Source organism: Rhinolophus sinicus, linkage group LG01 (genome assembly GCF_036562045.2).
Source record: "Rhinolophus sinicus isolate RSC01 linkage group LG01, ASM3656204v1, whole genome shotgun sequence".
Taxonomy (NCBI): Eukaryota; Metazoa; Chordata; class Mammalia; order Chiroptera; family Rhinolophidae; genus Rhinolophus; species Rhinolophus sinicus.
Genome location: NC_133751.1, coordinates 56,148,948 through 56,171,345, shown reverse-complemented (window position 1 = coordinate 56,171,345; position 22,398 = coordinate 56,148,948). Strand labels below are relative to the sequence as shown.

The window sequence follows — 22,398 nt, the reverse complement described above, 5'->3', positions numbered from 1 at the left end:
GTCCACGTCCAGGGGGGGTGACCCAGGGACCAGCTCACTCACATTGGGCTTCTGTGTTCTTTATTTTTGATAATATTTTCAGAAAAGCCTAATTTCTAGTTTCATAGAAAAACATTTCACCTTGTTAAATAATGGTCATCAACTCTCTTTGAGATAATTTTATGGGAAGATTGCTTTTTGTGTGTGTGGTAAAATATACATAACATAAAATTTACCATTTGAACTGTTTTTAAATGTATAGTTCAGTAGCATTAGATATATTTATATTATTGGGCAGCCATCATCGCGATCCATCTCCAGAACTTTTACAATGTCCCAAACTGAAACTCTGTACACATTAAGCATTAATTTCTCATTCCCCCTCCCCCAGCCCCCGGCAACCAGCCTACTTTCTGTCTCTGTGAATTTGATTACTTTATGTACCTCATAGAAGTGGAGTCATACAGTATTTATTTCTTTATGATGGGCTTATTACACTTAGCAGATTGTCCTCAAGTTTCATCCATGTTGTAGCATGTGCCAGAATTTCCTTCCTTTTTAAGGCTAAATAATAGTTCACTGTATATATGTACCACATTTTGTTTATCCATTCATCTGCCAATAGGTCGATTTTGGCCATTGTGAATAATGCGCTATGAACATGGTATACAAATATCTCCTCGAGACCCTGCTTTCAGTTCTTCTGGGTCTGAACCCAGAAGTAGAATTGCTGGATCATATTGTGACTCTGTGGTTAATTTTTTGAGGAACAAGACTGTTTGTCACAGCAGCTGTGCCATTTTACATTCTCACCAGCAATGCACAAGAGGTTCCAATTTCTCCACATACTTTTCAACACTTATTGTTTTCTATGTTGTAGATAGGAGCCATCTTAATGGGTATGAAGTGGTATTTTATGGTGGTTTTGATTTGCAGTTCTCTGATGAACTAGTGATGTTAGGCATCTTTGCATGGGCTTGTTGGCCATTTGTATGTCTTCCTTGGAGAAATGTCTACTCAAGTCTTTTGCCTGTTTTTTAATTGGGTTGTTTGTTTGAGGATTGCTTTTTCATGTATGAAATCCTCTCTCCTCCACCCACTGCTCCCAGGCTTAATAACCTCCAACCAAACAGCCTTCTTGGGACACTCATGACTTCCAAACACATCATCATCAGGAATAGAATGCTGGGGATGAAGAGCAATCTCGTGACACTTGTCTTAGGAGAAACACCACTAATAACCAGGTATGAATGGCAACGAGTCTGGGAACTGACACTGGGGTGACTGTTAAGAAGGTGACTATCTGTTTGTTTGTCCCATTATTATTATCTATATATTTTTAATGATTCTGGCTTCATCCTTCCCACGTGAGGATGGTGTGCAATACTTTAAATAGACCAAATTCTGCCCCTTTGGGACTAGTAGGAAGGTTATAAAATCAGTTTCTTAAAGATTGTCCTTTTCCTGCAAGAAACTAAAGCGAAACCATCCTCTAAGAAGGGAAGGGTGGGGAGGGGAGAAGTAGACGCCACTTACCGAGCATCTCCTGTGATATGGACCTGAGCTGGGCACGTCACACATGATTTTTCTTCTAAACTTTTCATCATTCCTGTGTGGCAGGTTGTTATCTGATTTCACACTCGGGACGAGGTGGCTCAGAGAAGTGGATTAATTTTCCAAGGTCCCAGTCAGCAAAAGGCAGAGCTGGGATTCGGAAACCACCCCAGAAGCCTGAGCCTTTCTGTGGCATGAGCACTTCTGCTCCGGCTTCTGGGACCACATCCATCCGAGAACTTGGTGGGTATCAGGGGCCTGTTTCAAGAAGAAAATATTATTCCCTCTATCTTTGCTCTTCTCAATCCCTCCCTCTCTGCTGGACATTTCCACTCAACTTATAGACATGGTTAATCCTCTGTCATCCTAAAAAGCCCTGTGTCCACTCCAGGATTCTTCCTGCACCTGCTCCAGCCATGCCCCTCCCCGCCTACACACCACTGACTGTGCCCTTGCCCCGGGTTTCCTGATGTCCTGTTGGCTTCGTTCACGGGCTACCACATTCTTCTTAAATCTCTGCCCTCTCCGATCTGCAGACACCCCGTCCTGCTGCTCCTATATCCACTCTCCCTGCCCCTTACCACCCCCCCATCCACCCACCACCCACTGCTCTTTCTTGGTCCCTTCGATTGGTCTCCTCTTCTTCTGCCTGTCTCAGTATTATCACGGGTCCCAGGCTGCCTTTCTGGATCCTCTTTTTGTCTCTCTACACCCAGACCCCTTGAGAATCTGATGAAAGTAATGGGGTGTATCTCCAAAAAGGGCACATGCACAGCACATTTCCACATGCTTTGGCATCCAGTTTCGGGATATTCATAGGCTGCATCTCCTTTTTAGTCCTTTAGGTGTAGAGAGCCTGCTTTACCTGCTGGCGTTTGTAGACTCCAGCTTAAGCACCGTGTCTGGGCAATCTCCCCAGTAGTCCCACAGGGCTCAAACACAACCTGTCCAAAATGAGTCTGCCACCTTGCCCCCCACAACCCTCCCTGTGTTCTCTAGCCCTCTGAATGGTATCCACCATCTACTCGGTCACCCATGCTGAAAAACTGGCCATTTCCTTTCATGAATTTTTCTCTCTCATCACCTGTGGCATGGACTGCTAATATCCCCCCAATGGCTGCTTGCTCCGACTTCCGTAGTTATAAGTGTTTTAGTTTTGTACACTGAGTTCAGCTCAAGACTACATTTCCGTTGCAGGTAGGGGCAGCCAGATGCCTGTGTTCTGGCCAATGGAATATGAGCAGACGTGATGTATGTAGCTTCTAGGTCATGCCTTTAAGGGAAAGAACTGAGCCCTTCACTTCCTCTTTACTGCTTTTCCTTTGGCTGGAATATGATTGTGAAGAGAGAAGCTGGAGCAGCCATTTTGGACTGGAACACAGATGGCGGATGGTCAATTAGCGCAATTAGATAGATGAGGTGTCAGTGCCTGACGCCATCAAGCCACCGCGCCAGCCCTAAATGGGAAATAAACTGCCACCTGGCTTAAGCTGGTGCTCTTTTTGGCTCACTTTGTCATGGGGGCCTCACCCCCATAGTAACAGCCCCACTGTGTTACCCCACTCACCACAATAACCAATCCATCACCATGTTTTACCAATTTCACTACTTACGAGTATATCACTTCCTGATTCAGTCCCTTCTCTCTATTCTCACTGCCCTGTCTTAGCTCAGGCTTTAATCATCTCCCATCTGAGATATTGCTAGAATTTTTTGTCAGGTCTTCCTTCCTTTCCCCATTAGGCCCCTCCGCACTCCCTGCCGTCTCCCATCCCCGAACCCACTCTCTCTAGTGTTGCCACAAGCACCCACCCTCTATACCTGTGTTTCTCATCCTCGGTGCTATGGCCATCTCAGCCCAGATAAATATTTGTTGTGAGGGGCTGGCTGTCCTGTGTTTGGGAGGATGTGTAGCAGTGTCTCTGGCCTATACTCACTAGATGCCATTTGCATTCTCTAAGTTGTGACAACCAAAAATGTCTTCAGACATTGTCAAATGTCCCCTGGGAGAGGGAGCAAAATCACCACTGGCTGAGAACCACCGCCCTACAGCAATCTGACTGTATCTGTCCACGGCTGAACACTTCCGTGGCCCTCGATGGCCTACGATTGAGTCCCAGTTGATGAGAGCCTTCATCACTGCCTCTTGCATTCTTCCCAGGAGGGTGTTTCTACTGAGCTCTCACGTGTACCCTGCTCTCTGGTTACCTTGAACTATTTGCCACATGCTGAATGTGCCTTTGAGCCTTTGCAAATACTGTTTGTTCTTCCCAGATTCCCCAAATACCTGCTTATCTTACCATGCTTAGTCCAAAGAGTCACCTCCTTGGAGAAACCTTCTTCCCACAGCCCAGGCAGGCTCGGTGGCATTCTTGTGTGACCCCATCCCATACGTGCCTTACACTTGAATATGACTGTTCATGGGTCTGAATCTCCCTCAGAATGAATTCACTTTTGTGTACTGGCACCTCACCTAGGGCTTGCCACTTACTAAACATTCAGTTTGCTGAGTGGACACTGGGACCCCATGGTGAGTAGCCAGGGTGGATGAGGGAAGGCACTGTGTGTGTGATGTGTCCAACGATGCAGGAGAAGAGGAGGTTTTGGAATGGGGTGAGCCTGTTCATGGGTCTCAAAGGTCTGAGGGGCTGGCCCACATGTGAGGCAGGCACCAGGGGGCCGAAAGGCAGGAAGAGAACCCACTGGTGGATGTTCCAAGGAAGTTGTTTCAGTGTAATACAGAGTAACAGAAGAATAGAAGTTTGTTTTCTGTTTTTTAATATAACTGTTCTAATTGTCAATTAGATGCAACTGAAGAATGCATTTTTATTTAAATGAAACATAAAACAACACATAGTTACAAAAAGTCATCACTGTTCCCTACCCCGACAAGCAGCAGTTTTGAATTTATCCTTCCAGATTTTTTCTAAACATTTCTATATACAAAGATATACATAAATGTATGCATATATACATATATGTGTATATACATATGTGTATATACATACTTATGAGATAAGATAATTAAGCTCGTGAACTCATCCTAGAAACAGTGTTACATACCTCATTGCTGAATATCACTACGGTCACCTTCGAAGTACTCCCCTTGGGAAGCTCTGCACCGATGCCAGCACCTAGTCTACCCTTCAAAGCAATTTGGGACTCTTTTTCTGGAACGGCCATCAGAGCTGTCGTCCTATTGTCCTTGATGTCCTGAATGTCATCAAAATGTCTTCCTTTCAATATTTCCTTTATCTTTGGGTAAAGAAAGAAGTCATTGGAGGCTAGCTCAGGTGAGGAGGGAAGGTGTTCCAATACAGTTATTTGTTTACTGGCTGACAATTCTCTCACAGACCATGCCCTGGGAGCTGGTGCATTGTTGTGATGCAAACGACATGAATTATTGGTGAAAAGTTCAGGTCCTCTAACTATTTCACACAGCCTTTTCAGCACTTACAGACAGTAAACTTGGTTAACTGTTTGTCCAGTTGGTACAAATTCATAATGAATAATCCCTCTGATATCAAAAAAGGTTAGCCAACATCGTCGCAACAAGTTCACGAGCTTAATTGTATGACCTCGTATATGTGTGTCTATACTTGCATAATACATGCTTATGTATTATATATATACATCCATGTGTGTATACACACATACATGTTTTACATGTATGTGTGTATAAACACACACACATACATGCAGATTTATAGCTGGATGAAATTTTCTTTCATCTGCACAGTTCTTTCTTGTTCCTGCTCATCTGTGTTGGGGAAGGCTTTGGACAGAGACTTTGGCGGCATACTCCTTCTGTCCTTCTCTGAGAGGCTGTCCACATGAGCACAAGGGACGCCTGTTGGTCTTTGAGATTCACTGCTCTGAGGAACAACCTACAATTCCTCCTTCAGAGAACAGCCAGGGCCGAGGGAATGAGCAGGCACCATGTTTGTCCATTGGGAGCTCGGGCACGCCATGGTCCTCTCTGCCTCCAAGACGGCAGGGCCACTGCGAAGGGAGCAGCAGGTGAAAGCAGAGCAGGGGACCTGGCGGAGGAGAGAATTAGGGGGACAGGCAGAGACAGAATCCCTGGATGCCCATCCAAGACAGCCTTCATTGGCACGGAAGGGCCATTTGATGGGAAAGCTGACGTTTGTACCATCTTCTGGCATTTTGTGTGATCATTGAGATTGTTTTCTTCGCTATGTTTCCCATACGTTGAAATATAACTGAGGAGTTATACCTTTATGATCCACCCCCCCCCCCGTAAAACCAGTAAGTGCAATCATATTATATATATACATATATATTAATCTGCTTAATACATTGGGTATATTTTTCTTCCTCAGCAAATAAAGATGCATCCTATCTTTTCAAATTGGCTACTGGGTATGGATTTTCACAATGGAATCATTGTCTTATGGACAGACATTTGCCTTGTTTACAATGACCTGTTTTTACAAACAATACTGCAGTGAGCATTCTTGAACGTACAGCTCTGTGCACACACATGATCACGTCTGCGTGTTGGCACTGACCCTGGGGAGTGGGTTTACACATTTTGAATTTTGATAGTTACTGCTCTAGCAATTTATATTCCCATCAATAAAGACTACCCACATCCTTGCCAACCCTGGGTGTTCTCCATCTTTTTCATTCTGCCTGTCTACCAGGGGTCCTCATCCTGTGGTACCATGCTCTCCATCCCTGAAGTGGACCTAGCAGGGTATAATTCCATCTCTTGAGGGTGCTGTGGAGAGATTTCCTCCCCAGTGGGGAAGCTAGATCACATGACCTCCAAGTTCTTGGATCTTATGCTTATTAATTAGACTAGAGAAACATGGATGGGTGGGAGGGATCAGAATTCTCTGAAGCCCTGAGGCACTCCTGGCCCTTCTGGTTCTCCTGAGGCAGAGGGGTGGAAAGTGAGCCCTCAGGTTTACAGGGCCTGTGGGTGGTGAATCAGGCTTTTACTCTCCACCAATAATAGATCTCATTTCTGGGGGCTGACTGGGGCCATTTTACTTTCTCTGTAGAGATAAAGTCCTCCCTCAGGACAAAGCTAAAACTCAGTGAGCTAAAGCTCAGATGTCCTGCAGCTGAAACCCTCACAGCCATCCCCAATCTGGGAAACGGGTCCTTCTTGCATGGCCTGGTTACTGTATTGAAACCTATGTCCTATCCTGAGGACGAAGGAGGATGACAGGGGTGTTTTGAAAACTGTATGCCCTGTGGACACCCACAGGTCCTCCATGAAAGCTGGAAACCCTGCCATGTACCCTTGCCGCAGTGTGGCTCTGACTGTGCCTCTCCCCTCCTCTAAAACCTTTGCTGGCTCCCGTTTGCCTGCAGAGGGACATTGCCCTGCTCAGGGAGGTATCCCAGCCCTCCCCAGTGAGGCCTGTCACACACCTGGGCTCCAACCAAACTCAGTCTTTGCTTGGAAGCTCTCTCTCCTTCCTGCTCTGACTCAATGATTTTCCTTAACTCACTCCCCTCATATTTCCAGATCTCACTCATCTTTTAAGGTTATCTTCTACATGAAACTCAAGCCCCATCCCTTCAAGTGCACCCACGTTTATCAACCTGACTCTGCAGAAGATTCTACCAGTGACCTCACTCTCCACATCATTTTGTAATCCTTAATCTGCAAGCCTCACTTCTATCTATAGCAGTTATGTGCATCCAAGCACACAACCCAGTGGTGGTGGAAACAGCATACAATCAACCCACAGGCTACAGGTTGAATTCTGTTTCTGTCACTTAGCATGTGACCTCAGGAAAATTAGTTAACTGCCCTGAGCCTAAGTTTTCTTATTTGTAAAAGGGGGGCAAAGTATTCCCACTCACAAGATTATTTGGTAGACCAGTGGTCTCAACCCAGTGTGTGTGTGTGTGTGTGTGTGTGTGTGTGTGTGTGTGTACTCCCCAGGGGACATTTGATAATGTGTAGAGACGTTTTTCATTGTCACAACTTGGGAGGGATGCTACTGGGATATTAGTGGGTAGAGGTCAGGGATGCTTTAAACATCTTACAACTCACGGGACATCTCCCCACAACAAAGACTTCTCTGGCCCTAAATGTCAGTAGTGGCGAGGTTGAGAAACTTGGCAAAGATGAAATAAGGTATAGATGGAATAAGTTACCCGTGGGTTCTCTGGTTCACAGTAGGTGCTTCATCAGTGCCCATTCTTCCTCCCTCCCCAGTGAGTACCAGCTGTTTATGGGCAAGAAATGTATCTCATTTATCCCTGTGTTGTCCACAGCTCCCAGCACCGGCTCTGGCACAGAGTGGCTGAATGTTAGGATTCGAAAGAAAGGAAAGAAGGTAAAGAGGAGATATTCTTATTTTTGTAGGTGTTATGGCAATGCAGTTGAAGACCCCAATTTTGGGATGCGGAGGTACCAGAGTTGTAAGAGGGAGGGAGTTCTCCACATAGACTATTATTTGGAAGGGAGGCTGGTGGTTGAAGAGATGGGAGTTGTGTGGAGATGCACTCTAAGCCTGACCCCTCTGGGTTGCATGTCGTCTGGGCTCATGGACAGGGCACTTTTTGTTTCTGGCTCTGAATCATGGTGCCAGGGTGAGGAGGAAGGTGGCATGATTCAGGCTGTATGGCTTGACCATGGCAAGCCACCCAAGTGGCTACTTCACTAATAACACTACACAATTTTATGTTTTCTTTTCATCACAGATCTGAAAGCCAGTGCAAACGTTAATTAGGGCTCTTGGCATTCCATGAGGCACTGTGTGTAAATATCACTCTCCCCACTTGTCTAAGAGGGTAAACTGAGCCAGGGGAGGGCAGGTAGCTTAGTTACATGCAGCTCAGACCTAGTTGAGGCTCCTTCTTGGAGTATGGTAACTAGGGGTATAGCAGCCTCCCTGCCCCTCCAAATATGACTTATTTCTCCCTTTCGCTTGCCCTCTTAGTGATGCCACGAATGGAAATGGCTTCTTGTCCCCCACTGGGGTGGCTGGACGTGGGCTCTGATGCAGAGGTGAAGGGCCTACAGAGCCCCTCATTCTCAAATGTGTCCCTTGACGGCCGTACATACCCACCTCTGGGAGGGGGCAGTGAGAGGACAGAGGATTATGTCAGGAGGGAATTGAAACAATGTTTTTAGGAGGGAGGCTGTGGGGGTAACTTTACCTTTCCTTGGAATTTAAAATAAATGCTTTTTCCAAAATGTTAACAATAGGTGAATTGGGTTAAGCAAATAAGTGTTCCTTGTATTACTCTTGCAAATTGCCTGTAACTTTGAAATTACTTCCAAATATAAAGCTTAAAAAAAGAAAAGAAAAGAATGAATGCCTTTTTAAAGCCACCATTCTTTTCTAGAGCCGCAATGGGCAATGCAGCGAGTGAGTCCAAAAGGAATATGGGCGGAAAAGAGAAAAGACGAAAATGTGCTCTTTTTAAAAAAACAAAAAAACAAAACAACAACAACAACAGAACACGTGGCGGGAGAAAACCCCTTACACCTGAGCACGCACGCAGGTTGTGACTCCCTTGTCTGACTTGCTGTCCTTGCACGTCGGGGCCCTGCAGCGGCGCGGTCGCCCCTCCCCGCCACCACGCCGACATCGCCTCCTGCCGTGACTCACGCTGGGGACCGTTTAAATACGGGGCAGCGACCGGCCACCCGCACTCATGCTGCAGCCGTGAGCCGTCCCACGTCCTCCTCTCGGGCTCCCTCTAGTCGACGGCGGGCGGGCTGGCGCCGAGCTGCTGGTAAGTAGGCGGCCGGCCCGTCTCCCCCACGTCCCCACCCGCTTGACTGGATCTGGCTATCCTACCCCCACCCCTTTTCTGCTGACCCTGCTACCCCCGGGAAAGACTCCAGAAGGGGCAGGGCTGGCGTGGCGCCGCGGAGTGCTCCGGCAACGCCGCCGAAGGGCGCCTGTGCCCTAGGGGTGTGGGGCCGGGCCCCCAACTGCCCGGCGCGCATGGAGCCACCAGCCCCTCTGCAGATCCCTGACGCGCCTTCATTTGTTCTTACGTCCCATGATGTAACCCTGAAGTGCTGAGAAGACGTTTTGGAGGGGCAAGAGGCATTGAAAGTTGACCAAATTCTCACACCAGTTAACCCCTCGAGTTTACCTCTTTGTGGATACTAGCTCCACTAGAGGAAATAAGAGTTTCTCTTTTTAAGATTCCGTAAGAACCCACACTCTCCTGCACCGCACTTACCTGGGTGACCACCAGTGGGCCTGTCCTACATTTGGGTCTGTCCAGGGCCGCTGACACCTTCCTTTGGGCGGCTTTCCCAGGCGAGAGATTGGTCTTATTTTCATAGACTCGCAGTTGCTGCAAAAGTGACTCGAGCAGATGTGCTGCGGCTTGGTTCAGATTTCCAGTTAGGAATGCAGCTGTGGACTCAGAATTGTTCTAAGTCTGTGTGTGATTAGATGACCCCATTCTGGCAGCTTTCCCCTCTTGCCAGCCAGAGTGTTGGGAGTGGCTAAGGCCACTGCCTTTGAGCAGGGAGAGTCAGGGCCTGGGATGGATTTGTGATGAGGGTGGTAGGCACTTAAAATTGCAACTCTTGTACTTTTACCAGTGTTTCTGCTCACACGTGGAGGCAGGGGCGGGGCCAAGGAACCAAAAGTGCACAACAGAAAGTTTTCTAGAGCTTCCCACCTATGCCAAAGTGTGAGAGAGCCAGTCTACCTCCAGGGCCAAGTGTGTCACCTTAGGGCAGGCTGCAACTATCTCTTGGATGACACATCACTCAGACTGAAGGTGCTGGATGCCCGTGGGTCACACTCTGGCTCTTGCTTTAGGATTATCTGGGATTATATCACTATATCTCAGTTGGTTCTCAGATGTGCGTGGGTGCCACTGGCTTCCTCACCTTAGAAATCCTCTAACAGATGTCATTTCTTTTACTCTGCATCGATTAAACATATGGGGTACAATCCGGGCCAGACAGTCTCATTTGCCTGTGGTCCTGAGTCAGATGGGCAGGCCTGCCGTGATGAGACTAGCATGTGAGAGACGTCAGGCCAGGGGGAAGCGTTCTGAACAGACCCAACAGAAAGGCAGGGCACCCACAGAATGATTTCCCCAGGGCCAATGGACACTATTTGGGCTGGCTCAGGAAATGGAGGGGCTGGGGGAGCACAGGTGGGAGTAGGTCCAGATGTAGAGAAAGGAGGAGAGATGGGAGAGACGTTGTTCCAACTTGATCCTGGCAGCAAACACTCTGAGGCTGTGATTACACAGGGCAATTTGCTTCCCTCAATTCTGACCACAAAAGATGGACTGCAGCTTCTACTTTCACTGCCTCCCTTGGCTTCTGGGACACAGGCTTTTGGAACTATTTCCCAGATGCTTTGATAAGGGGCTGATCCATTTCTATCGAATTTGGGCCCCCTAGGTGATACCCTGAGAAGGGGCTGTAGCCCACGGCTTCTTTAAGAAGAGCCCCACGTGGGAACTTCTCCCTGCTCTGCTGCCACGTTTGCCAGGATCTCCTGCTGCTTTTGCCAAGCTAATTGCAGCCCCGCTCTGGCCTCTGCAGGAAGCCGTACCTCTCTAACCCTGGGGCTGGAAAGGACTTGCTTTTTCTTACTCATTTTCTTTTTTAAACAAATGAACAATATTTTGACTTTGTAGGGTCATGAGAGATGAGGTCAACAATTACGCCAGGTGGCAGATGAGGGTGTGGCGAGTCTTCCCTTGGGGATCTTGCATGCTTTGTGTTTAGGGTAGAGCATTCCAAAGTTGGGTACCACCCTCAATGGGGCTGTGTGTTGAGATCCACCCCTCTGGTGACCCCTTCTGTTTCTTCCCTCCACTCCGCCTGACCACTCAGGTGAAACTGGACAAACACAAGCATCAGAGCAGCCCTAAGGAAGGACGTCCTAGGACGTAGCCTCGGAGTTGGGAGAAGCACTTGACTTGACTCATAAAGCTGGAGGGGGGGATTGTATATGAGCCTGAGATCCTTTTAGGATGGAAGGAGCCAAGCCACCTCTTGTCCCTTTCCAGGCACTGCCAGACACATGGCTGACAAGGTCCTGAAGTCTAGTGACAAGGTTCAGGGGTTTACCAAGCTCTGCGATTAGGTAGACCCCAGAGCTGGGTGTCATGAATCTTCATGACTGTGTGATTTTGAGCAAGTCCCCTCCTCCCTCTGGGCCCCTTAGTTTTCCTGCTTACAAAATGACCAGATGGTCTCAAAAGGCCCTTGCACCCCGCAGGCCCTGGTCCCTAAGTGCTGCTTCTAGAAGCAGCAGGGTTCAACTTAGCACAAAGCCCATATTTCTGACGGGGATGCAGAAATGGCCATGAAAGGAACCATAATAGCAGGAGCTGGCCCAGGCCTGCAGCATGACCTTCAGCCTTCCTGACCCTGGGTCAAAGCTCTGTTCCCGGCAGCAAATGATGCAGGCCAGCAGCGTGGGTCCCAGGCGTCTAGGCCTCGAGTGGTGCTTCTGCGAGTGGGCTGTGGTCACCTGCCTCACAGCCACTTGAGGAGTTTAGGAATTTGCTGAAAATGGAGGGTCCAGCTAGCTCCCCCCCACCCCGGCCCCCTGCCCCATCCCCTTACCTAAGGATCCGGGTCTCTGTGCATGGAGCCTCCAAAGACCTTGATTTTATTCCACAACAGAATGAACAACACTTACAAGTAATAGTTTGGGGCTACTTATTTTGTGCTAAGAATGAATCTAAGAGCTTTACGTGTATTAACTCATTTAATCCTCACAGCTATAACCCTGTGAGATTAGTTTCCCAACCCTATGAAGCAAAGTTCCAAGGCACTTCCAGGCTACTTTTATGTACTGATCTGGGAGAGGAGGTGGTTACCCGCTGTTTAGTGAGGTGGGGGGGTCTGGATATACGGAGTTTCCCAGTCAGAGAGTGTCTTCAGACCTTCAGGACTGAGAACCCATGAGCAGCTTGATCAAGGCTGACGCTGGCTGTGGGGTGCGGGGTAGATAACCCCTCAACAACTCCAAGCCTGGCATCTCCCTCAGCTCGACAGGGCACCATCTCACTGCAGATGAGGCCATGTTTCGCGAGACCTCGGTGGGGAGAGGGCACGAGACAGGGAGGGAGATCTCTCTGGGCCTCAGTTTCCCAGGTGCCCTGGGAGGGGGCATGGCAGAGACTCCCTGGATCCCACGAAAGAGCTATTGGCCATGTAAAGATGCACCAGTTAACTAGTGGGATTGCCTTGCTTGGCACAAGGTGGGCCTGAAAGATGAGTATGAAGGTGGGGCTGGGTCAGGTGGCACGGTGTGGTTTGGCGTGACCTATAGGGAAGTGAGGATGAAGACGATGGGGGGGCTTCAGGCCAAATCTCCTTTCTGTCTCCGGTCACAAGATAAAAGAGCTGCCAGGGGCCCTTGGAAGTCTTTGCAAGAAGGAGTTCTGGAGAATTTGCCTAAACTTATACTCGAGCTTAGTATCAAGACCAGAGTAGCACTCATCTCCCAGGCTCTTACCAAAAGCTTTGCTCCGTGGCATTGAAATAAGAAGGCGTCTCCTCCCAGGGAAGCTCGTGTTTAGGGAATGAGAATGACGGTATGAAACCCCCAAAGTTCCAACCTACCAACCAACAAAGCCCAGGGCTTGGAGGCTAATTATGTGTTTGCTCATGAATCACAGGCTGTTCTTGCTGAAGAGACCCACAGCCAGAGCGCCTGCTCCAAGCACTTCACTCCTGGGGAGGGACCGCGTCAGAGTGTCCGAGCGAGCTGTCTGCTCAGCTCACTGAATTCCCGGGTTGGCAACAGATGCCCAGCCGCGCCCCCTCCCAGAAAGGGGCTGGACCGAGTCGCTGCAGTGACTGAGGACTCACTCTGCTGCCGTGGGGAGGAGGGTGTAATTAAGGCAGCTTTGTGGGTCTTTAACTGGCATTTGTCATGGCTCCCAAGCGGCACTGGGCAGCGTGGGCTATTATATTCGGCTGCTGTGTGCTGGGCTCCCGAGGGCCATGGGCTGCTGCCTATGCCTGCAACATTTGCTGAAAATCCCAGGGCCTGGCTGGCTTCCAGCCCTGCCCTGACAGCTCTGCCACTGGGTTTGAGGTGGCTCTTTGGAGGTCCTTTGGAGCAGTCAGTGCCAGCTGTGGCAGTGACAAGTGCTAGAAAACAGGAAACTGCTACATGCGATGCTGGGTGGGCTCTGCCGACATGAGGATTTCTAAAAAGGAAAATCTGCAAATGCTTGCAATACTTGTCAAGCTGAGTGTGGTCCATTTTAAACAACAGTGGCTCTGTTCCCATAAGGGAATGATCTTTTCCTTCCTTCTCCCAAGGCATGAGCACCCTGCCTTGGCCATGGGAACTTCCTGGGGCTGGCTCATGCCCCCTCCCCAGCTGGGCAATGCAGACACAGAGAAGGTCTGAGGTGGGTCCTCGGGGGAGGGGGGTGGAGGGGGGGGCCTCATCCATACTCTCTGAGGGGAACTCAACATAGACTGCCAGGCTTGCCAGGTTGTGGGCATTTAATTTAGTGCCCAAGTCTCTGACATTGGGTTATGACACCATTTCAAGCATACTGGCCATAGGCATATACATTACAAATAAATACATGCTAGGTAGCACATCACCAGGAGCAATTAGAGCTTCACCTGTTGTAAGTCGGTCCAGGGGGTAAATCTCTCACACACGTATGTACCGAGGGGATGGGCAAACGCCCCCACCTGCCCTCACAGACCCCCGGGAGCACAGACACATCTTCCTGGTAGGTGGCTGTCATATCCTCGCTCTGCAGCTCAGCCTTGATCCCTACAGTCTTGGACAGGACATCAGCTGTCAATACCAATAGCATAGCAGATACAGGAATCTTCTTTCCAGCTTCCTTATTGAGAAGTTGCTCAGCCTCTGCTTGAATACTTCCAGTGACTGGGGGGCTTACTACATCTATAAGCTTGTCCATTCTGATTTGGACAAACTCTCTTTGATGGTGAATTGAAATATGCTACCCCATAGCTTCTGTCCACTAGTTTCGATCTCTGGAGCCACACTGAGTAGGGCTGCATTCTTTATTCCAGGACAGCCCTCTGTGTATACTAGGAAAGTGCTTCTTGGCTCGTCATATCTTCTCTTTTTCTGGCTATTCATCTATAGTTCCTTCAATGGGTGCTCAGATGTTATGGTTTCTGAGTCCCCTTATCATCCTCTCACCTTTCTCCAGAAGACTCTCAAGAGACCAGTTTGTCATTGCTCTTCTTGAAGTTCAGGGTGGAACTGAGCACAACACTATAGGTGTGGCCTGATCAGGTCAGTATAGAGTAAGACCATCACCTCCTTAGTTCCACACTTAATACTTCTACTAATGCAGTCTAAGGTCACATTATCTTTGTGGGCAGCCTCCATTGTTTTGTTACCATCAATAAGCCTTTCTCCTGGGGTGGATGATGAGGCACTTTTTCTGTGTCCCTGTGTAGGCTATTCATTTTCTGCTCTCAAATTCTGGACCTGACTTTTGTCTATATAAGTTTATCCTTTCAGATGTCTCCATATCTTAACCAGGCCCCGTTTCTTTGCACCGACTTAATTGCCCAAGTTATTCTTTCTTTCCTCTACTGCTCTACATACTTACTCAAGCCCTTACTACAAAAGTACAGCAGGTCAGAGCTTGGATGGGATGTGAGTAAATGAAAAATCAAGGTCTTGGTGGGTGGGAGATGAACCTGAGTTCTGTCCTCAGAGTAAGCTTGTTGGGCGATGGGCAGGGGTATATTGAGCTGAGGCCACATTAGGAAGCCTGGATTATTCTGAGTTACCGGCCAAACTCAGGACTCCATGAGTTCAGGGGAAGAAAGAGAGGCCAGAAAATTACCTTCTCATTCAGCCAGTTTATACCTTACATGCTTTCATCTGAAATTCCTTCCTCTGACTCAGGGTTTTAGCTCATTGAAAGGAGAGGCACTGCATTAACACTCAAGGAACTCACCCAGGAACCTGGAGATCTGGATTTTAAGCTCTGAGCCTCAGTTTCCCTGCTTCCTTCCTGGCTCTCCATAAAATGATGGGAATGTATGCTCAGCAGCTCTTGACCCTCTGGGAGTTAGGGACCCCTCTGAACTGCAGACAGGAAGTATAGATGCTCTACATGTATACAGAATCCTTGGTCCTTTGGCTCAGAATGCTAAGGTCAGAGGCAGTCTGAGAACTTCCTGTCTTTAAAGTCCATGTTGTAGATGAGCTTGGAACACCTGTACAGGTTTGCCCAACACTGTACGGGATGCCCTCACATCCATTCTCCCGTTTGCTTCTCCAAACAGCCTCAAGAGGAGGCAGAGGTTGTCGTCCCCACTTTACAGACGAGGAAGCTGAGTTCGGGGGCCTCACACTTCATTCAAGGTCAAACAGTTGGTTAGTGGTCTTTACATGTTCAATGCAGAGACCAGTCCCCGTGTCCCATGTCTTCATGTTCTATACATTTCACATATGTATAAAATTATCGTCATCCCTGACCTCAAACAGCAAACCTTCGTGAATTTGACCCCATTCCCAGATCACCATGCCTACACCTGGACCTACCACCTTTTAGCTCAAAGTGTATCCTAAGTTTTCTGGGACTTTCCCAAGGCCACTCAGTGTTTCTTTGTGGAAACTGGGCTAGTACCCAGATGGAAGGCCCTGGGCCTGGGTTAAGCCACAGCAGTCCCTTCCAGTGAGGTAGGAAACTGTGCGGATCATTTCCTTTTATTGGGAAGCCAGTTTGAATGAAACCTAGATGAAACACAGGGGAAACACGTTAACAAAATTTAACAACAGTGCAGGTTGTTGGTAGCGGTGATGGGGAGAGGCAGGGCGGGGCAGGGCCCAGGGAGAGGCAAGCCCAGCTTTCCTGTGGTGTTTTCCACCAGATGAGCAGTGTGCCCCGCCTCTGTGTGGTGTTGTGGCTCCTCCCAGCAGGCCACCAGGTTGGTGGCCTTCACATCTTTCCCCAAGTTCAGGTGCTATGAGGGCTACAGAGAAGGATAAGATACTGTTCCTGCCTTAAGGAACCCATAGGGGTGAAATATGCACATCCTTGCCCTTGAAACACTTACTGACTAGTGAAGAACACAGATAGGAACGCAATGCATGTCATAGGGAGCTGGCTGTGGTGTGGGCCATGATGGAAGCTGGGAAGACCACTTGCATGGGAGGGAAGCTCATGCTGACTCATGGAACCTGGGAAAGCTTCTCAGAGGTGACTGCATTGGAGCTAAACTTGAAAGTATGGGAAAGATTTGGATGGGGAGGAAGAGCCCTCCAGGTGGCGGAGACTGAGGGTCAAAGGCATGTAAGTAGGAAGGCGTGGGGAAGGCAAAGGGGCTTGCTGACCAGAGCAGACCACAGGGTGCGTAAGTTGGGAAGGTGCTGATGGGGTTCAGAGGCAAGCCAGTGTGTGGTACCCAAGGTTGATGTTGGCTTACAAACAGCTGCTGTGTCGGTGAGATGCCTCTGACTCGTGTGTGCTCTCTCTCCTTACACAGGCCATGCCTCTGAAACAGTGTCTCCTCTTCCTGGTGGGCTGCCAAGCCTGGGGTGCCGGGTTGGCCTACTATGGCTGCCCGAGTGAGTGTACTTGCTCCCGGACCTCCCAGGTGGAGTGCAGCGGGGCGCGCATCGTGGCAGTGCCCACCCCTCTGCCCTGGAACGCCATGAGCCTGCAGATCCTGAACACACACATCACCGAACTCAACGAGTCCCCGTTCCACAACATCTCGGCCCTCATCGCCCTGAGGATTGAGAAGAACGAGCTGTCCCAAATCATGCCTGGTGCCTTCCGCAACCTGGGCTCCCTGCGTTACCTCAGCCTTGCCAACAACAAGCTGCAGGTGCTGCCTATCGGCCTCTTCCGGGGCCTGGACAGCCTTGAGTCTCTCCTTCTATCCAGCAACCAGCTGGTGCAGATCCAGCCGGCGCACTTCTCCCAGTTCAGCAACCTCAAGGAACTGCAGCTGCATGGCAACTACCTGGAATATGTCCCCGATGGCGTCTTTGACCACCTGGTGGTCCTCAACAAGCTCAACCTGTGCAAGAATAGCCTCACCCACCTCTCGCCCAGGGTCTTCCAGCGCCTGGGCAACCTCCAGGTCCTTCGGCTGTGTGAGAACAGGCTCTCAGACATCCCCATGGGCACTTTCGATGGGCTGGGCAACCTCCAGGAGCTGGCCCTGCAGCAGAACCAGATTGGGGTGCTGTCCCCTGGCCTCTTCCACAACAACCGTAACCTCCAGAAGCTCTATCTGTCCAACAACCACATCTCCCAGTTGCCCCCCGGCATCTTCATGCAGTTGCCTCAGCTCAACCGTCTCACACTCTTTGGGAATTCCCTGAAGGAGCTCACTCCAGGGATCTTCGGACCCATGCACAACCTGCGTGAGCTTTGGCTCTATGACAACCACCTCACTTCTCTACCTGACAACATCTTCAGTAACCTCCACCAGTTGCAAGTCCTGATCCTCAGCCGGAATCAGATCAACTACATCTCTCCGGGAGCCTTCAACGGCCTGGCCGAGCTGAGGGAGCTGTCCCTGCACACCAATGCACTGCAGGATCTGGATGCGAACGTCTTCCGAATGTTGGTCAATCTGCAGAACATCTCCCTGCAGAACAACCGCCTCAGACAGCTCCCAGGGAATATCTTCGCCAATGTCAATGGCCTCATGACCGTCCAGCTGCAGAACAACCAGCTGGAGAACCTGCCTGTGGGCATCTTTGATCACCTGGGGAACCTATGTGAGGTGCGGCTCTATGACAACCCCTGGAGGTGTGATTCAGACATCCTTCCACTCCGCAATTGGCTCCTGCTCAACAAGCCCAGGTTGGGGACAGACGCGCTCCCAGTGTGTTTCAGCCCAGCCAATGTCCGAGGCCAGTCCCTCATCATCATCAACGTCAATGTTGCTGTCCCTAGTGTCCAGGCCCCAGTGATCACTGAGGGGCCTAGCTACCCGGAAACGCCGCGGTACCCGGGCACGCCCAGCTACCCTGAGACCACCTCCACCACCACCACTGAGTTCACCAGGCCTGTGGAGGACTACACTGATCTGACCACCATCAGCGTCACCGAGGACCGTGGCGTGATGGGCATGACCCGGGCCCAGAGTGGGCTGGCCATCGCCGCCATTGTCATTGGCCTCATTGCCCTGGCCTGCTCCCTGGCTGCCTGCATCTGCTGTTGCTGCTGCAAGAAGAGGAGCCACGCGGTCCTGATGCAGATGAAGGCACCCAATGAGTGTTAAGGAGCAGGCTGGAGGCAGGCCTAGGGAACGTTGGGACCACAGAGGATCTGGGAGTTCCATCCTTCCACGTCTGCCTTCCACAGAGCCATCCTCTGCTCCCTCGCTCTGGTCCCTGAGAGATAGGTGCCCCCACCTTTTCCTGACCTGCTCGTGCAGGACTTCTCATCACCAGGGAGATCCAACTGGCCATGGCGGGGTTTCCGATTCATGTCCCTGGGCTTCCTTCAAGAAAGCCCCTCCTCCAAATTCTCACCAGCTCTCTTCCAAGAACAACCTTCCCTGCGCCTCTGTAGACTCACTTATTACATGTCTGCTCACTTTGTGGGACTAGTTCTCCACCGGGACAGCCCTTCTCCCAAGTATTCTGTAAGTTGATTTCCCTCTTTTTGCTCCTCTTGTTTGTGGCATGATTCTACCCTGTCCCCTCAAATGAAAGTTCTCCCTTGATTTTCTGCTCCTGAAGGCAGGGTGAGTTCTCTCCTCAAAGAAGGCTTCAAATCATTTAAGTGGTTCCTTGGGAATTTCCAAGTACTGGGTCTCTCGGGATGCTATGAAAGAGAGGGGGAACAATGTTGCTCAGTTGCTGGAGACAGAGAGCTGTCATCAGTGTCTCTCTCAAGATGTTTATCTGGAAAAGGAAGGAAGGCACCAGTGCAACCAGTCAGCCTTTTAGAGAATATTTCAAACTGCAAACTTTGCTTTAATTTTTTTAGTCCTTTAAGGAATAAAATCATGTAGAATTCCTGACCCCTAAAAATATCAGAATCAGCTTATTCGTACTGGATGGAGAAAGCAACCTAGTACCTGGGGGGAGGGGGTCCTTGTGTTCACCCCAGGGTTTTTCTCTTTTAACTGTTGTTTACTGATGTATAACATACATACAGAAAAGTGGGAGCATGGAAGTGTATAGTAGTTTGATGGATCTTCACAAACTGTACACACCCGGGTAATGAGAATCAGATCAAGAAACAGGACATCACCAGTATCCTCCATCCTGGGCTTTTACTGGAGAAAAGACTGGGGCTTATGAGAATGACATGGACTTACCTGGGAACTGGCTCCCCATGAGCCAGGACAAGCTCCCCACTGTCCCCCCACACCAGTCAGCCCTTGCAAAAGTCCAGCTGCCAGGGGTGGAGGAGATGAGGGTCCACCCTGGTTTGGACAGAAGATTTTATTAAATCCCCAGACCCTGAGACACCCAGATTGGCCAGGTCAGAAGCATCTCGACTACAGAGGCACATGCAACCACACCCTTCCCTGCCAACAAGCTGTCTGCTACTCATTGGAGGCCCTTCTGCCTGGGCCTTTTATGGCCATGATATGCCTATATCTGTTTTTAATTTTCACTCACCATTTGGGGGAAGTGAAATACCTCAGCGATGAGATCCTTTAATTGAGCAGCCAAGTGTAATGGAACCCAGAAATCCCTCTAATGTGGTGGTAAACTTCTCTGCCAACATTAGTCAGCTAGAAAGTGAACTTCAGAATTCTTATATGCAGCAGGAAATATCAGGGTACACAGATGGGTCACACTGGAGCTCCTCCTGCCTGTGGTCTGTTTATAAGTGTTGAATTGTTTGGTCCAAGGTTATTCTCCACCTTGAGTTACAGTGACGTGAATACCTGTCCTTGCTGCTCTTCCTGCTACACACGTATTCACACTGGTAAAGAAGTTATGCTCATGGCAACTCATATCTTTCTCTGGACAAGTGATCTACCATTTTAGAAGTAAAAGTTCTAAATGGAGACTTTTAGGTGCCCATGTCTGCCCATGAGCCACGAAGAGCTGTAGCCAACAATATAAAGATTTGGAAATTTGCCCTCCATCCTCACTGGCTTTTACTGGTTCCCTCTGCCCCACAAGACAAGTAAAGGAATCCCCTGGGACCTTAGCAGCATAATGCTGACAGGTCCCCAACAAAAAGTTCAGGAAGGGATGTGTGTAAGAGCTAGTGTCTTGGTAGCTTTTCACTCTACTGATGGAGCTTTTCACCGGCAAACGGTAAATCTGGGTCTCTAAAATGTTTTCAAAATGTTTGTAACAACAAGCCACGTACAAAGGCTTGCCAGGGCCCAAAAGGAAGTGAGCGCAGCGCTTGGGGCCTGAACATCATTCCGGTCCTGGGGGCCTGCCATGTCAGTCCTGGGGCCAAAAGGGGAAGCCTGGCCCGCTCTGCTCCACCGAGAAGCACAGGGGGCACTGCATTCCTCAAGGTGTCCCTTATGCGCCTGCGCCAGTGTCTCCTTGTGCGAAAGCACAAGTGGGCCGGTGGGGGCAGACGGGTGAGGAAGGAGGCCTCTTCATCCAGTGTGCCCTGCCGATCTGAGCCCAGAACCCCTGGGTACCCAGATTGGCCATGACATTGGAGTACCCTCCTTTCTGGTGCAGGATAGGAACATGTGTCCCCAGGCCAAAGGCTGGCTTGAGGGCAGCTGTCCTCAGATGACCCCACCACCAGCAGCACTTCATGTGGAGTTGGTGGACCCTTTGCCTGACCTGACCTTGCCTGTTCCTTTTTCCCATCAGAGTGCTTGGATGGAGCCCTTGGGCCTCTTCCTCAACAGGCCTATTGGCCCCTCTGAACCATATTGTCTGAAAAGCTGGGTGGAAAGGAAACTCAATCCATTATGATGGGAGAAAGGAACAGTTAGAACCACGGTTTCTCAAAAATGCTTACCCCTTTAAAGCACTCAGCAGGCATTTTCTTTTGAACTCTCACAATAGCCCTGTGCATGAGTGCCACGTTATCTCCTTGTGATAGAGTCTAACACTGCTCATTCTTCCACAATGGTATTCAACAGACTGTGAGTTCCTTCTCTCTTCTAACTTTGCACAAGACCTCTTGGCCTGTCCTGAGCTTTTATCATTAAGCCAAAGGAAATGGGAGTCACTCTCCTGTTGCTCCTTTGCTTCCCAGAGTCTTCGCCACTGACGTCTCACTTGGTACTGTGTGGATCAAACACTGTAAATACAGGGAAAAATTAAACACATCCATCCATTAAAGAAAAAGTGGTCCCTGTCATGGAAATTATTGGGCTGTGTGTACATTGTTCCTCTGTTTAGAATTTAAAGGCACAACACAGTTCTCAGCACTCTCCATCGGCAACAACAGTTTTCACAACCTTCCAAATGTCAGGGTAGAGCAGCTTCAGAAATCTGTTTCCAAACTCTGGACGCTTATGGAGAGCAGACAGCTAGAGATGACCAGGTAACTAGATTTGGTAAACAGAGAGCAGATCTATCCCAGTCTTTAGCTGTAAACCTCTCAAAGAAATCAGCCATGGATCACAGCCAGACCTGAATCCGGGTTGTTGGGGAGCTGCTGGTGGTCTTGGGGAGGAAGCCAGTTCAGAGAAGGTGGGTGGGTGTCCTCCAGGCCAAACTCCTCCTGGTCCGAGCTTTCTCCTTCACCTAAGGGTGGATTGTTGTCCAATCCATTGCCTTCATCCTGCCTTCAATAGTAGATCATGTTTGCCTTGCTTAGAGAATCATTGCAAATAGTCCCAGGTGCTTGGTGATGCATTTAGAGATTTCTAGGCCCCCTGGAATTTTATAGCGTGTGAGCCCTGGTGGGCAGGGTTGGGGGTCCATCTTTGCTGGGGGTCTGTCTCTGCTGTATGCTGCTCGCTTGTAGCAAATTTGGTGTACAGAATCAACAATA

At 49.4% G+C, this 22,398-nt stretch overlaps 1 protein-coding gene across 1 annotated transcript; it reads left to right on the top strand.

Moving 5' to 3' along the window:
- The first annotated feature begins 9,070 nt into the window (after positions 1-9,070).
- Positions 9,071-22,398, top strand: LRRC15 (leucine rich repeat containing 15). The gene is made up of 2 exons (XM_019723275.2): positions 9,071-9,264; positions 16,979-22,398. The coding sequence occupies exon 2, from the start codon at positions 16,982-16,984 to the stop codon at positions 18,731-18,733; it is 1,752 nt and encodes a 583-aa protein (XP_019578834.2). The 5' UTR covers positions 9,071-9,264; positions 16,979-16,981; the 3' UTR covers positions 18,734-22,398.

What these genes read in the sequence shown, in the direction of transcription:
- LRRC15 (XM_019723275.2), top strand. Translation starts at nt 16,982, where the DNA reads ATGCCTCTGAAACAGTGTCTCCTCTTCCTGGTGGGCTGCCAAGCCTGG.